At 39.6% G+C, this 17,524-nt stretch overlaps 1 protein-coding gene across 2 annotated transcripts in view; it reads left to right on the top strand.

Annotated features, from left to right (window-relative positions):
- Dpp10 (dipeptidyl peptidase like 10) overlaps positions 1-17,524 on the top strand; it is a 1,523,950-nt gene that overhangs the window by 950,913 nt on the left and 555,513 nt on the right. For both annotated transcript variants that reach the window (XM_060371777.1, XM_060371776.1), the window contains exon 2: positions 8,612-8,726. In XM_060371777.1, the coding sequence (XP_060227760.1) occupies positions 8,612-8,726 (115 nt within the window). The remainder of the gene's footprint in view (positions 1-8,611; positions 8,727-17,524) is intronic.

Below are 17,524 nucleotides of genomic sequence, written 5' to 3'. Positions count from 1 at the left end.
CTGCTCTGCCGCATTTCATTAATTTCTGCTTCTGTTTTTCCCCCTTTAGAGGAAAAGATATATAAATTGTATCTTACCGTTAGCTCCATCCTCAGGACACTGAATTTCTTTACATAAAATCATACCTGTCATAGGGTCTCTTATACATATTCTAAGTGTAAAACTGTTTCTACTTTGCCTCCTTAAAAGGCAGCATTGAAATTTTAACCCTTGATGGAATATTCAGCTTTAGACTATATTATATCTGATTTGTTTCAGAGTTAAACTTAGTGTACGTTTAGTATGTAAATACAGGGAAACAATGTTTGAGCTATAAAATCAAATCTCTTTTCTTTTTCTTCTTTTTTTATTTTTTCCTTTCTTTTTTTTTCTTAACAACTTATCTGGATTTTATTCCCCTCCCTCAACTCCTCCAGGTCCCACCCTCCCTTCCTCTTCTTCCAACCCCCTTCCCCCTAGTCCACTGAAAGGGGGAGTTCTTGTCAGGCCACAAAGGAAGATGATCCAGGCAGTCCTGATGAGACTTGATAAGCTAGGGTCAGATAGATAAATTCTCTCTTTTAATACTGGGTTTGACTCCCAAGAAGGCCATAGGCTGTTCTGGAAAAAAAAAAAAATAAAAAGAATGCCCACAGTGTTTTGTTGGCTTTGTCTTCTGAGACTTGGTGATTGTGCCTTTGCAGAGAGACCAGTCCCAAACAGTGATGATGGTCTTGGCTTGGAAGCTGTGATAGTTGAGAAGAAGCAGTTAGTTGAGATCAGGATCTCTTCCACTCCCCCTCCTAGATCCTCAGTACCATCTAAAGGTCAGTTCTGTTATGAAGAGCAAATTATTAATGTCAGCCTTGAACTCAGCTCGGAGCTCTAGGGCTTCTTGGCCATCTCAAGCAGTCCTATTTTGCATAACCTTTGTTTGGGATCTTAATTTGACTCTTGGGCAATTACAACCTTTAACTTACCAGGAGAAAAAGAAACACATTAAACATTACCTTGAAAAGACGACAGAGGATGGGGCTGCTACAGCTGCGATGACATTTTCACATCCCACTCTCCCCCACCTCGACAGACTCCAACTGGGGGAGAGGGAGAACAGATGTGATCTTTAACACACTTCACAGTGAACTCCACTAGGGACCTATCTTCTCTTGGTTCCCTTCATACTTAATATCTTACTCCATAGAGTTAAGTATTTAAAAAATATTTCCCTCTTGTCATGTTTAATGAACTATTAACACTACCACAAAGTGTCAGCTATTTCTCCTATATTCCCTCCCTCCATCTCTCCCTTGCCCTTTCCCTCCCTCCAGCCTGTCCTTCATTCATTCCTCCTCATCTTTCCTTATTTCCTCCATTACTCATCAAATCAGTGTATACAGAAATCTTCCTTAACAACAGCCTGAATCAAACTATAAAAACCTATAAGTTCATTTTGGATTTAAAAATTGTTCACAATACAAATTCTCTTTTGTGTGTGAGTAACATATGTTACACATAGGAGTTTTAACAAAAAAGATTCCATGACATATTGGCTCCCTCACATAGTACCTAGTGACATAAATTGGCCATGCTGCTATTCTTGTTTGATGCTAATATATTATATATATTATATATATAATATATAATATATATATATATAACAAATTAATTATTAATGGGCTGACTGGTAGGGAGGCCAAGCTCCTATGTTCTCTCCTAAGGAATATTCCACATTAAATATGGATAAACTGTACTCAAGCAAACTTCATGTCACTTTTCCTTCTCCTCTTCTTCTTTCTTTTGGAGACGGACTCTCATAGAGTCCAAGATGGCCTCCACCTGACTATATAGTTGAGGCAGAGCTTGAGTGCCTGATCCTTCTCCCCGGCCTGCTAGTGCTGGAGGTCTGTGCCGCCATGCCCTGTTGCACGATGCCAGAGATCGAGTTTCGGGCTTCCTGAAAGGAGGGCAAGCACCCCCCCCCCCCCGTAGTCTCGTACCCAGCCTCACTGGAGGAACCCAGTGCGCAAGTGTTCCTCCTGGGATGAACTCTCTGCTGCACCCTGAGCTTCCGTGGATGTCTCTGAAATCCCCACTTGGCTGTTAACTGCTCCCCCCAGGCTCTACACTGCTGACACAAACGCTTGGTTTTTATTAGTGAAACGCCGAGCAAATGCTTTAGTCTAGATGTCTGGAGAAATTTGGTGTGTACGCTCCTACCACACATGAGTATGAAATAGTTTCTGACCAGAGGGAGCTTCAGTTTGGAGTTAAACAGGACATGAAACATTCGCATGTGCAGAAGATTATGAAGCAGCCTGATCTGCTGTCTTATCCTGGGTAGTTACGTTTATAGTTCTGCCGGTGAGATTCAGACAACGGTGCTTTCACAGAGTTAGTAAGTCGATGAGTGGAGAATAAAGTCCAGTTGTACCAAATGTGCAACCTTGGGCCCTCAGTAGAGCAGCAAGTGCTCTTAAACATTGAGCCACATCTCCAGCCCCGGCGAGGGTTCTTGCTGGAGTGCTGTGTAGACACTGATCTGCGATTCCTCGCAGAGAGAAGATAGAGTCAGGACGAATGGAAAGAGCAACTCTACCAGTGCTTCTGTGTCTGTGTACTTCCTTTTCTTTAAAATGCAGTTTTCCTTCCTATTCCTTTTCGATTGGCTAGCTACCTGGTTGGTGCAGGTGCGTGTGTGCTTACAAAGTCTTAAACCAAGCTATTTTCAGCAGCTGGCTTCTTACTCCCCACGCCTTGAGGGCGTGCCCCTGCAGGGCTGTTTAACATTTTCCATACACGATATTGTCATCTGCAGAGTTCACTCAAAAACCATGCAAATTAGTAATTAAAACATGGCAAAAACCAGTCATGTTTTAAGTTTTTGACCGTGTATTGAGCCTTATTTCTGTGGCTTGTGGGCTGCAGGGTAAACACACATTGCTGGTGCTAATAGTTGGCTACTTTCCTAACTTTAGATTTCATTGCTTTTATCTTTTGGTCACCCAGATTTATTTTCTTTGTTTCTCAGTGTGTGTGTGTGTGTGTGTGTGTGTGTGTGTGTGTGTGCATGTGTGTCCATGTGCCTATTTGTATGTAGATGCCCTGTGAGGCAAGAAGAAGGTGAAACATCCCAGGATCTAGAGTTACAGCAAGTTTTCAGTGCCAGATATATGTGCTGGGACCTGAACTCTAGTCCTCTGAAGGAACAGAAAGTGTTCCTAACAGCTGAGCCATCCCGCCAGCCCCCTGTTTACATCTTAATTACTTTGAAACTAATTTTCGCTGTTGTTTCGGAATGTAAGTACCACAGATGCTAAGCCTCATCTAAGAACTCTTAAATCAGGAGAGTGAACATGTAAAACTAATACTACAGAGTGTGTGGGTGATTACCCTTGTCTCCCTCCCCCCTTGATGGTGCTCATGCTGTAAAAGCAGGTTGGCTATAGTTCTAATTATTGTGGAGAAGAGAATGACAAATAGTAATTGATACAGTTTCCAGTTCTTTCAGAAGCAAAGGAATAGTGAGAAAGAAGATAAAAACGAAACAAAAACCTCAAAGTAAATAGCAAAAAGCACTGAGGCTGCAGGTATCATACTTAGACACTGTTAGGCCACTCTGCAGTTCTAACAGAATCCAGGTGAGGTTGCAGCTGCTGATTTAGCTCCACCCTCTACAGACCAGCTGCATGTATTTGTAACAACCAGATTAAAAAAAAAAAATGTGCAATGTGATTACTTTGGGTGTTAGAAGAGGGAGTGCACAAGTGTGTGGGTGAGTGCAGAGAAAGGGAGTTGGCACTGTTGTCTTTCTCCAATACTCCCCATCTTCTTTTCTGAGAAACTGCCTCCTACTGAACCCGGTGCTCATCTGTTCGGCTAGACTCCCAGGCCAGTGCCTTCCAGGGATCACCTGTCCTCATATTACCGGAGTTTTTCAAGTACGTGTTGACTATGCAAAATGATTATTTCCTGTCAATTTGAAGAAGTGAGTGAGAGTTCTCATTTCCGAAGAAGTGAGTGAGAGTTCTCATTTCCCACTGCAGTGTGTAGCTTTGTGACTAGCCCTGCGTTATTTGGCAGTTGTCTAGCTCTTCAGCATGCTCTAGGCTCTTGGACACACGTCTTATTCTAACCCCAGTGTGGCTTGTGCCATGTGCTCAAGCTCTAAACGCTACACTCACTCCAGACATTTTGTGAAATGATGCCAGTCTTGTACTTTGAGGTGGTTTCCATGCTAGATCTAAACATTTTTCTAACTACATCTTACACACATTCTCAATGAACTGAAGTTCATGGCAATTACTTTATGAAGAATTACCTTTAAAATGCTCTTTCTCTAATATAAAACAATACAGAAAATCTACATTTAGTTTTATTATACTTAGTTATTTATTGTTCTTATTAGTGTGTGTGTATGTGTCCCGTTGTCTGTCCATCTGTCTATCTGTTTGGGTCCCATGGTATGTGTTTGGGAGTCAGAGGACAACTTTCAGAAGTTGTTTTTTTAGCCTCTTTTTAAGATAATTTTAGATTGCTCAGTGAAGCAATCCATTATCATGAAAATATCTCTTGAATTTTAAAAGCCTGGGACTTTTGCTGGACCTGATAGCCAGAGGTAATTCACCTGGAGATCACATGAGATCACATGAGACTGCAGACTGCTGTGTATTCAGCCTGTTTGTTTAAACTGCCCATAACAGAATGGTGGAAACACTCACCTTAATGTATCGAATCCCCTATGTAATCAGCTCTTACAAAACTAAGCTGATGCATAGCTATAATTCTAAGCTGTGTACTCTCCTCTACCCCAGGACACAGAGAGCAATGCATGTGTATTTGTGGGTGTGTTAGGATAATCATTGGTTGAAAACATAAAACATATGTTGAAAGCAATCTTATAAAGTGACTATACATCATGAATGTTAAATATAAGATAAAGGTATATAAACAGTGATGTTTGTAATACTCTTCGTTGTCTGGGGTAGGTGGGGACAGTTGTAGTCAGTGACTTAATTCCTTATAAACCCTGTTCATGATTGCTGTAAAGTATTCCATTCCTTCCCCCTGTGATACCTTCTGTGTTGGTCAAGAAAGACAAAGCAAAGCCCTTTGTTGGGAACACACTCAGACACAGAGACAGATTCAGAAGAGAGCCTTCAGACAGGCACAGATTCAGACAGGCAAAGGACAATTTTTCTTTCCTCAGGGAAAGGAAAGCAGATGATTCAAACCTAGGCTTGCTCTTAGTCAAATAGCATCTGGTGGAAGAGCTTGAATTTCCTTAAAGTGACACATACACATTATTAGTTTATTCTGAGTTTATCATTAATGTATTCAAACCAACTCCATTTTTGTGCTCCATGTGAGGAATCTCAAATGTGTTAAATATATGCCATTCAGTATAAATGTCCTTGGACTACTTGTGACCAAATCATCCTTGAAACTATTTGCAGTTAAAAATGTGAACAGGGTGAATATAATGGAAACAATTCAAATCAAAATAATTCAAAAAATGTAGCTCTCCAAGAGGGAGTGAGTTGATACAATCTGTTGCCTCATTGAAATGATTCGGAGTTTTATTGGGTTGCTTTTTAGCATACACCATGTTTGTATTTGCAGAGTTAAGCACGTAGGAAGGTTACTGAAGCACTCAAGAGAATACAGGGAAGAGATAAAAGACGAGGAGTTTTGTTTTGGGACAGCTGGTGACTGTTCAGAAGCAGACTGAAGAATCAGTGCGATCAATGCTCAGGCTTTAAGCCCTAAGTACTAGCATATCTGTTTTAGGAAGAATAATGGTATTAAATTTCCCCCCACATTTCGCAGACATGAGGTTAAAGAAAATGTTTAAGACCCCTCTCTCTCTCTGTCTCTCTCTCTCCCTCTGTGTGTATGTGTGTATGTGTATGTGCAGGTGCCTATCTATGTGTGTATACATGTGTGCACAGGACAGAGGTAAACATCTGCTGTCATTCCTAAGGATAAATTTTACTTTGTTTTCTTGACCAGAATCTCTCACTGGTCTTTGACGCAATGATTTAGTCAGAAGAGATGGCAAGCAGCATCCTCCTGTCTCCACCCCATACCCATAACTCAGATTTTAAGAGTCTACACCTGGCTCCACACCTAGCTTCTCTTATATTACATGTATACTCTGAATCAAACGTAAATCTTCAATCTTTATGCTTCAAAGGAATTTTTTTCCAGCTGCACCATCTCTCCACCCTTATCCCTTGGTCCTTGAAATGAGCATTCGATAACATTCAAGACATTTGATGGTTTTCACTCATAACAGTGACTTCTATCTCCTGGCTTCCGAGGAGCATGTAAGCATTACCACAGACAATTATACATTATCACATATATTTCATTCAGTAGATCAGTGGTTTTCAACCTCCCCAAAGCTTTAATAGAGTTCCTCATGTTGTGACCCCGACCATAAAATTATTTTGTTGCGACTTTATAACCGTAATTTTGCTGTTATGAATGGTAATATAAATATCTGACATGCGGGATATCTGATATGCAGCCCACTGCAGTAGATGGACTCCTTGAAAAGCCTGTGTGATCCCCTTTTCTGAGGAATAGGCAATGGAGCAAGAGGGAGGGAAAGAGGATGGGACTGGGAGGGGAGGAGGGATGGGACTACAACCAGGGTGTAAAGTGAACAAAAAATAAATTAATTAAAAAAAAGCCTGTGGGAATACTACATTCTATGGAAGCTTGTCCTCTGTCATCACCTATAGTTTGTGCTAGCTAACCTAAAATGAATGCTGTATTAACAGCTCACTTCATTTATGTAAAAAAGGAATAAAATTCTCACATAAAGAAGAGAAAGAGAGGAGTTACAGAATCAGCATAGATTAAGGCTAGGGGAGATGGCTCAGTGAGTATGAGCAGTGGGCACACAAGCATGAGGTCCTGAGTTCAGATTCTGAGCACCTAGGTAAAAAGCAGGATGTGGGTATACATACCTGTGACCTCTGTGATGTGGGAGACAGAGACAAGAGGATGATGGAGCTTGTGGCCATCAGCTTAGACCAAAAAATGGCCAATACCAGTGTCAGGGAGAAACCCTGTCTGAAAGTAGTAAGAGGGAGAGGAATGGAGTGATACACCTAATGTCCTCCTTTGGCCTCTGCATTCACATGCACATCATCCACCCACACACATGCATCACAAACACATACACAGCAGTCACACACAAAGAGAAAACAAGCATGATTTGGAAATAGGTGTATGGAAAGTCCCTGTAGCTTTTCAGCTGAATGAAAAGCAAATGTGGTTAGGGGGGCTGCTAGGAGAACAACTAAGGACACCACTTTCCCATGGAATGAGTTCTCCTTGTCTCAGTTGTCAACAGTGAGCATGATTATGACTGTATTCAATGCTGTATTCAATCGCAATATGAGAATGTGCGTCAATGTGATATTTGTATGTGCTTGTGTGTGTGAGGGGAGAGAGAAAGAGAGAGAATTTGTGCATGTAGGTGTGTGCATGTGAGTGCAGGTGGCTAGAGAGACTAGGAGAGAGCCCTGGAGCCCTGGGGCTGGACCTGCAAGCGATTGTGCACTACCTAATGTAGTGCTGGAAGCAGAAATGGGGTCCTTTGCAAGAGCATTAATCGCTCTGAAATCCTGAGCCATCCCTGCAGTTCCAGGCTCCATGTTGTATAATGTTATTTCAGTGAAAATCTGACGCTGCCTTCGAACTTGTGTGTTTTAGACTTCACCTCTGCAAACTGAGCTTCTCCATTTCCAGGCGGCAGGACAGAACTTGGGTCAGCTGAAAACTGAGTAGCTCCACTCTGTGCATTGTGAGAGGTGTTCACCTCTCCCTGTTGCATCCGGCCTAGCTCCTCCATATATCTGCACACTGCCCAGTGAGAGGATGTTTTTAACCATTGATAGAAGAACTCAGTTAGCTACTACACTGTGCTCGTTTTTAATGCTGGTAAAAATATTTTTAAAACCTGGCTGGAGAGATGGCTCAGTGGTTAAGAGCACTGTCGGTTCTTCCAAAGGACCCAGGTTCAACTCCCAGCACCCACATGGCAGCTCACAACTGTCTGTACCTCCAGTTCCGGGTGATCTGACACCCTCACACCAATGCACATAAAATAAAGTTAAATAAATTATATATTTAAAAAAAAACCCTGCTGAGTTGACAAATATGCACTGTTTGATGGTAGAGAAGTTCGTGCGACCTTTTCTTGTTTCCACTGTTTTTCCTCATACGTTTAGAACATCAGCTGACAGTTCTTCAAGAATGAATGTGTATCTAATCCTTTGCGGTATCCTCCACTGTAGTGATGGGACATGTAAGTTGGCATTGCTGCTCCCCAGCACCTGTGCAGGGGCTGTTGCCCTCAGTTAATTCATTGGAGCACTATCTACCCCAAGACGGCAGGTATAAAGCCCTGCTACCTTCTCTGCTGGAGAAAGGAGTTTGCACTCCCCAAAAGACACACATCTACAATCCATGCACCTTTGAATAATTAAAGACGCTGCTGAAGAGAAAACTGATTCTAATCAGCTTTCAAACTGTGATTGTGCCCGTGCTGAATCTTTCCTTTAGAAAGTATTTCTCCTGGAGCATGTATAATTATGAGACTCCCTTTCTGTCTCTGTAGGAACTGGGAAGTAACAGCCCTCCACAGAGGAACTGGAAGGGAATTGCTATTGCCCTGCTGGTGATCTTGGTAGTATGCTCACTCATCACGATGTCGGTCATCCTGTTAACACCAGGTAATGCATTTCCATTCCTCTCTTTGGATGCTGTTTTGGCGGATGCTCATGATGCCTTAAGAAGGTAGAGATATGCGGTTTCTTAGAGCAGATTAACACAGGCTGTGTTGTTTAAGCACAATTAGATATTTTACCTAATATCATGGTGATTTTTGTAGCTTGAATATTAATTATGTGGGCATTGTGGGTGAAGTTGGAACATAAGATAAAAAAACAGAATGCTAAGAAGATTGTTGGTTTCCATTACTACTTAAAGAGATATTTGTTGGTTTTACAATGTCTAAGTTGTGTGACTTTTTCCACTCCAATATTATAAAAGTAACATTATATATAATATTATATAAACACACATATAATGTATTATATATAATATATTATATGTAATATAATTTTATAAAACATATTATAAATCACTCCAAAAACTTGGAATGAATTCACACATTCTTCAAGTAGATAATGGATGAACACATATGTAATAAAACATTTAGTCTACAGAGAAATGAGTAAATTCCCAGTGTACACAACATATACAAAACAATGTGGATGCATAAAGATAAGTGCAAGAAGCCAAATGCAAAATATTATGTATTATGCTTAAACATTTTTATAAAAGGCATTTTATGGCGTTCTCTCTCTCTCACACACACAAGGATTAACTAGAACCTGCCACTTAGTTCAGTGAGAAGAGGGCTTGATGAGCATGCATGAGACCCTGGGCCCAACATTCAGCACGACAGTGGTGCAGAGCTATAATCCCTGCAGGTGATGGAGGGTACATGTGCAGGGGTCAGAAGCTCAAGATTCTTTTCACCTACATAAGCTGATGCCAGCCCAGGATACATCAGATCCCAAAGGAACAAGCTCTTAAGAGAGGCAAATAAACTGTTCTCCTATAAGATGCCTTTGGTCATGATAAACACAGGAACAGGAAGTCGAACTGATAGGATTTAATATATATTCATGCTCAGGATTCACTTAAGTTGGCTTCTACTTTGTATCCATACACAGGAAAAAATATAAGAAATGCTAAAGGCATTGATTGGCTGCTCAGATATCTTTGTAGTCAGTTTCTGAGTCTACATTAGGCTCCATTCATCACATGTATATAAATGAGATGAGCATAGAACTGAGTTAATGGGATAAAAACCTAGCACATGAACTATGTTGAGACATTGGTACAAATCAGAACAGAGACAATTTTACTTCTGATACCTCTTTTTAAAAATTACAAATAGATGTGTTTTTGTTGCTTGTTTTCTTTGGTAAGATATGTTATAGTAGCAGAAGTAGTTTTAAGGGGGAACATTTATTTGACTTACTGTCACTGTCTATCATCAAAGTAAATTACGGCGGGGACATAAGCAGGAACTGAAGCAGAACCCTGAGAGAAATGTTCTTTCCAGCCTTGATTGTCCACTGCCTTAGACCCAGCTAAGATTTTATATAGCCCATACCAACCTGATTAGGCATAGTGTGCCCACGTTGGGCCAAGCTCTCTCACATTTATCATTAGATAAAATAGCCTTTCACAGACATGGCCACAGGACCATCCATCTAGCCCATTCATTAACTGTGAATCTCTCAGTAATACCTGGTGACTTAGTAATACTGTTTTTGCATGAATGTTATTGTCCTTGCTCTTTTCGTAATATACAGGTTTAGGGGAAATTTCCCTCCTACATGTTGGTTAATGCAAATTGAGTAAACTTAAATAGATAGTGTTGGAGTTCTATAATCAATGTCTAGTGTTTCAATAAACCAGATAAGTTTTATTGGTTAAAAAATAAATAAGTATTATTATATAAAAAAAGGGAGAGGCAAAGCTTAAATCTGGTGACAAAATAGACCTCAGTGTTACATTAATTCTATGGTCCTTTGTACGTGCAGTAAATCAGAGCAATAGTACACTTGCTGCTTTCATGTGTAATAAGAATAAAGGAATGGAGTCTGGAACTGTACTTATATGGATGACAACCCAATACATGGATATAGAGTACCTGAAGGATTAGAGATTGTGACACCAGAGAGTGATCAAATGTGCAGATTCCCTTTGTCTCCTTTTTCATTTTTGTTCCTGGTGTCCTGACACCTTAACACGAAGGGGAAGGCTCCACAGAACACATTGGGTGAGGCAGATCTTTTCAGGAAATTGTGTTTTATCTCTTATTTCTTCATTTACCTTTTTTTTTTCCTTTTCCATCCCCTCCCCAACACTTTGGCTCTCTTCCTTCCCTTCTCAGTCTCTCCAGAGGATAAATAAGTGCAGCCACTCCTGATGAGACCTGATAGACTAGAATCAGAAGGAAGGAGAGGAGGACCTCCCCTATCTGTGGACTTGGGGAGGGGCATGTGTGGAGAAGGGGGAGGGAGGGTGGGATTGGGAGGGAAGGAGGGAGGGGTCCACAAAGGTATACAAAGTGAATAAAGTGTAATTAATAAAAATTAAAATAAAAAATGGATAAGAACTATCAACTATTTATTTTTGGTAGTTTAGATATTTGGAAGTCAATATTTTTGCAAAGCTGGAGTATCTCAATGAGTACTGCCCCTGCAATAAACTTTGGATACATTAAAGTGGGAATTTTCATGGACTTAGTTCTTCCACGCAAATGACTTTACTTCCCAGGAGTCACACTATTCTTTAGGGTGGTGGGAAAGGAGGCAGAGGTAATGGGCTCCCCAAGCTACCTTCCAGAAAAGCACAAAACTGAGATGGTTCTGTAGCTCATCTGAGTTTCTTCTGCAAAGAATAGATACCCACGCATGCTTAGTGTTATGAAAATGTAGTCGTTTCTGGAAAAGGATTGAGGTTGCTTAAGTTGTGACCTGTTGCTGAATGCATTTAGTTACACTTCAGCTCCTCCCCAGTGTCATTATTATCTAAGCCCCAGAAAGACAGTGAACTTATTTCCTACTGAACAAAATGTGATTAACAAGGGCTTTATTTCAGAGTAATTTACTCATGTAATTATAGTGACTAATTACACAAATGACAGTTATCAATCACTCCAGTGTGGAACTTGGTGAAATATTTCATCTTTGTAAAAATATTGACTTCCAAACATGTAAACTACCCAAAATAAATAGTTGGTAGTTTTTATTTATCCTCTGCAGAGACTGAGAAAGGAAGGAAGGGAGCCAAAGGGGGAGGGAAGAAGAGAAGAAGGTAATTGAAGAAATAAGAGACAGAAAACAATTTCCTGGAAAGAGCTGGCTCACCCAGCACTCTCTGTGGAGCCTCCCCTCACTGCCTCGTTTGTGCATCTGTGGTTTGGTGTAATTGAGCAATGTGATGGCACTAATAAGTGACTGCATCTTGCCAAGAAGCTCCGCTCCAGGAAGATGAGCTTCTGTTCAGATGGTGTTTCGCTTAAACATAAGAATTTGAGCATAATTACAAAAAAATGAACCATTTGCTTTTGCTGTCTTGAATGGGTGCCTATTCCTCAGATGCAAAAAAAAAAAAAAAAAAAAAAAAAAAAAGGTTCCACAATTTCTGCTTCTTTTGAATGAATCCTTTCAGCCTGATTCTATTACCCTTGCCTCAGTGGCTCACTCAGGTTTTTATAACTCATTTAATTATATATACATATATATATATATATATATATATATATATATATATATATATACCTATACATACACTACATATACATTAAAAGAGAAAATATTAGAATGGCTTACACAGGGTGGCCTAGGTAGTAAAAACATTGGCTGTATGACACTGGGAAGGTCCAGTCTAGTAGTTGCATAGTCCCAATCTGGTGCTGAAGGCCTAGAGGATTCCTGGATAACTTCTGGTTTTCAATCTACTTTGGAGGGCCAAAGATCGGCTTCTAATATCAATAAAAGAAGGCTAGAGCAATAGAGGAAATGAGCTTGCTAGATGGGTAGAAGCTAAGCTTTGGGCTCAATTGAAATCTCCTGCCTCACTGAATAAGGTGGGAAATAAAAGAAGGCCTCTGATGTCAGCCTATGGCCTCCATACATCTATGAACACATGTGTGCTCACAAGCATGCATACATATGCATGTACACCACAACATACACAAGAGAAAAAAAATTGAGTAAATGTGAAGATTAAACCGTGTTGTAGATGTTCTGGTGTTGACCTGCACTCCTGCTCTTATAAATTTTAAACGTACAATTTTCTCTTCCTTTTGCACAAAAACACAGAAGTCTAGAAAATCTACACACAGCCTCAGTCCAAAGTCTGAATTCCATATGACATCAAGTGAGAGTGATATTTATTGTTTCAGTTTATAATTTTCCACTTGTATTCCACATGGAAAGAGGGAGGTTACAGAGAGAGAGAGAGAAAGAGAGAGAGAGAGAGAGAAAGAGGCAGAGAAAGACAGACACAGGCTTTTCTGAGATATAAAGTAGTATCTTGGTCTTGCAAATATTGCACATCCTACATAAATGTCACATAACACAGTAAGAATAACAGCAGCAAGATAACAATTTCAATGTTATTGGAATTTACTGTTATTTTTGGCAATGATATTATGAAATAGCAACAAAATCATTATGGTGGATTATGATGCAAATAGATACCCATGATACCACCACCACCTGTTTATAAACCCAAAAGGCTGGGGAGATAAGTGGATATGATGAATATGAACAATTGTCTATATTCTAAAGAAACATGTCTGTACTTTTTTTTGGGAAACTAAGAAACAAAGCACCTCAGAGAATTGAAACTTACCTATGTATCTCATACTAACATAAGAAAATGCTGAAGCCTGATGCCAGCCACAGGAAACACAGAGGGAGAGAGAGAGAGACAGATAGACAGAGATGAAGAGATATACAGAGACACAGACACAGAGACAGAGAGACAGGGAAAGATACAAGAGAGACAGACAGAAGCAGAGACAGAGAGATGACAGATAACAAAGAAAATAGAGAGGAACAACAGAGAGATAGAAATTACAAAGAAAGCAAGATGAGGGAGAGAAAGAGAAAACAGAGAGAGAGAGAGAGAGAGAGAGAGAGAGAGAGAGAGAGAGAGAGAAAGGTCTTTCTGGGGATATGAAGTGATCTTTTTCTTTTGTAATTATTGCATCTCAAACGACTGTTGAATAACATAATAAGGAAAAACTGTAATACAATAATGGTAACCAGTCTACTGACACGCACAACCCCAGTTTATATACATTCTCTCGGTGTAATTTTCACTCTGAAAAAAATATATTTATGTTTTTAGAAGTGAAAGCATATAAAAGATCATCTAGTCTGAGAAATTATTCAGAAGCTGCTGTTCTTGAAATAGCCTCAGAGCCCGTAGGTAAGTGCTGAGAAGTGCAAGCCCGTATCTAGACAAACACATGTTCATTGTAATTTTGGCTTGATTGCCGATGTTATTACAGTAGTAATTTCAGACAGGTGCCTTAGTTTCCGACTTGTAAGAATCTTCTTTGCCTTGTTGAATAGAAGGCTTGATTGTTTTGGAAGACAGAGTAAAACAATCAAGTATCCCCTTTAATAAGCAACATTTCTGAAAAAAAATTCTTACTCAATATTTAATTGAAAATTTAAGGACTTATGTATATTATACAAACCTACATATATTTTGGTTTGTATTAGGTTTAAGAAATAATGGATTTGCATGCCTTTAGCCTCAGCAGTTGGTAGGTAGAGACAGGCAAATCTCTGTGAGTATGAGGCCAACCTGGGTTTTCCATAAGGAGTTTCAATACAGATAGAGAGCCTATATTAAAACAAAAGAACAAATAAAATCCCCAATGAAGAAGAGGAAGAAGAAGAAGAAGAAGAAGAAGAAGAAGAAGAAGAAGAAGAAGAAGAAGAAGAAGAAGAAGAAGAAGAAGAAGAAGAAAAGAAGAGTAATCATTGAAGACAATGATTATTGACAATGATTGAAGACAATGATATGCATAAATTATACTCTACAAACTTGGTACAAATGCTTTCCTGCTTAAAGTTATAGCAACCAGCCTAATGTGAATACTTTTTTCTAGTCTGAGCTTTACATGAAGTGTGTATCAGAGGTTAGAAAGATAGATCACTTCTTAAAGTTCTTTCTTTGAAAGCAAGACTTGAGTTTGATGGCCAGAATCTGGCTGTAGTGTCACGATTTTTTGTGATGTAAGCACTGAGAAGATGGAGAATGGAGGATTCCTTGAAGCTGTAGGCTCATTCTGTTTCACTTAGTTGTAGAGCTATAGGCCAGTGAGAGACCCTATCACAAAGAACAAAGACAGAGAAGTTGTTCCTCTAGAGAATCTTGGAGATTGTCCTCTAGCAACCACACCAATGTGCACACACACCCAAACATACATGCCGTCCCACTTCACATATCAACATACTTGTGTATGCACACACAAAAATTTTTAAATATAGAATGATATTTACCATGTTCTGAAAAGCATTTTTTATGAGGAATATGGTTACCAATTTTGGTATACTTGTAAAACAGGAGTGCCCAGGTTTTATTTGTTTGTTTGTTTGGGGTTTTTTTTATTGTTGTTGTTCACAATGTTTTGTAAAGAATATCCATCAAGCTCTTCAGTTTACCTGTCATATTGAAACAACAGTCTGTGGGCTCTTTTCATAACACCATTATTCAGCCTCAGTGGGATGTTGCCCTTGACTTCATGTTTTTTTATCAGGAATGATTAAGGCTGAAATTGTAGAATGCTCACACAGTATCTGCTGTTAGATCAAGCTGTCATTCCTATTGGAAAGTTTTCATCACTTTAGTTAGATGAGCATCTTACATAAAATTTTTTCAGACTAATCAGGACATCAAAAGCATCAAACACTCATTTCTTCATTTCTTTTCTTTTTCTATCTTTGTTTTATTATTATTTTTTTGGTGTTTTGAGACAGGATTTCTCTATGTAGCATTGGCTAACTTGTGTCCTGGACTCACTTTGTAGACCATGCTGACCCTAAGTTTGCTGAGATCCACTTGCTTCTGTCTCCCTGAGTACAGAGATTAAAGGCATGCACCAGCTGATTTGAATGGCTTTGAAAGAATGGAAAAGAAATCAAATGTAAATAAATTTGCCTCAGGATCAGAATGACAATGGCTCATGCTCCATTTTTGTAGTGGTATTTTTATAAAAATATATCTTGACTCCTAAAAGACTGGACTTTTGGCAGACCTCACAGCAAAGGTCATTTAATTAATTTGCTCTCTGACTATATATTCAGCCTGTGTAAGTTTAACCTGCTTTTAGAGCCAATGTATCAAACCTCACTTGCTTTTCATTTCTCATGGAATCAGCTTTCATAACCAAAGCTAAGTGAATAACTTTACTCTCGTTAGGTTGTTAGGTTCTCTTCCATGACTCTGTGTTTGTGTGTGTGTGTGTGTGTGTGTGTGTGTGTGTGTGTGTGTGTGTTTGCGCTATGGTAATCATTGAAAATCATTTGCTGAAAATAGCCAACACAGTGGATGGAACATTAAAACATATATCTACCATAAATGTTGCAAGCCTCATAGATGCAGGTTGATAATATCTGTATGCTATTCTGAGTCAGCTGGGTGACTTTTTCCCCTTATAAAACCGAGTTAGAAGTTTCTATAACAAGTGCGTCATTGCTTTTCTGTGACATGTGTTCTGTCCTGTTCAATAAAGGTTGAGAAAAATCTTTGCTAAAGAGAGACAACAGGGAAAGATCAGGCACATACTACAGACAGGCCAGTAACCACAAACTACACAAAACTGGAAGATACAATTAAAGAGATGGAGAATACAAATTTGGCCTCATTCTTGGTCAATTTAATCCAAGAAGACATCAATGTTTTCATTCTTTAATGTGACATTGATACATTTTAGTGTTCTCTGAGGTTATGTTTATATGTGACCTAAGAGCAAGTCTTGCTGTGTGTGTGACACTGAGACAAAGAATACCTCCTGTTTCTATTTAGTGTGACAAAAACTAGACAGAAACAATCACCATGAGCCCTTCTAACAAGAACTTCTATAATACTGGGCTCCTCACTGTGTACTTGGCCATCTTTTGGACATATGCCCAGGAGTGGTATAGCTGGATCTTGAGGAAGCGCTATTCCTAGTTGTCTGAGAAAGCGCCAAATTGATTTCCAAAGTGGCTGTACCAGTTTACATTCCCACCAGCAGTGGAGGAGAGTTCCCCTTTCTCCACATCCTTTCCAGCATGTATTGTCACCTGAGTTCTTGATGTTAGCTATTCTGATGGGTGTAAGGTAGAAATCTCAGGGTCATTTTGATTTACATTTCCCTGATGAGTAAGGATGTTGAGCATTTCTTTGTTTTTCTGCCATTAGATATTCCTCTACAGAGAATTCTCTGTTTAGCTCTGTACCCCATTTTTTAATTGGATTACTTGATTTGTTGCTGTTTATCTTCTTGAGTTGTTTATATATTCTGGATATTAGCCCTCTGTCAGATATAGGGTTGGTGAAGATGCTTTCCCAATCCGTAGGCTGTTGTTTTGTTTTGAGGAGAGTGAGCTTTGCTTTACAGAAACGTTTTGGCTTCATGTGGTCCCATTTATTTATTTTTTAATTAAAGTTTTATTTTTATATTAATTACAGTTTATTTTGTATCCCAGGTGTAGCCCCCTCTCTTATTCTCTCCCAATCCTACCATCCCTCCCTTATCTCCTCCCTGCCCCTCTCCCAGTCCACTGATAGGGGAGGGCCACCTCCCCTTCCATACTATCCTAGCTTATCAGGTTTCATCAAGACTGGCTGCAATGTCCTCCTCTGTGGCCTAGCTATGCTGCTCCTCCCACCCACGGGGAGTGGGGAGGTCAAAGAGTTAGCCACAGAGTTTATGCCA

The sequence above is a fragment of the Meriones unguiculatus genome, chromosome 18, assembly GCF_030254825.1.
Source record: "Meriones unguiculatus strain TT.TT164.6M chromosome 18, Bangor_MerUng_6.1, whole genome shotgun sequence".
NCBI classification, from domain to species: Eukaryota; Metazoa; Chordata; class Mammalia; order Rodentia; family Muridae; genus Meriones; species Meriones unguiculatus.
The sequence above is the reverse complement of the archived record's forward strand: the minus strand, read 5'-3'. Positions and strand labels throughout refer to the sequence as shown.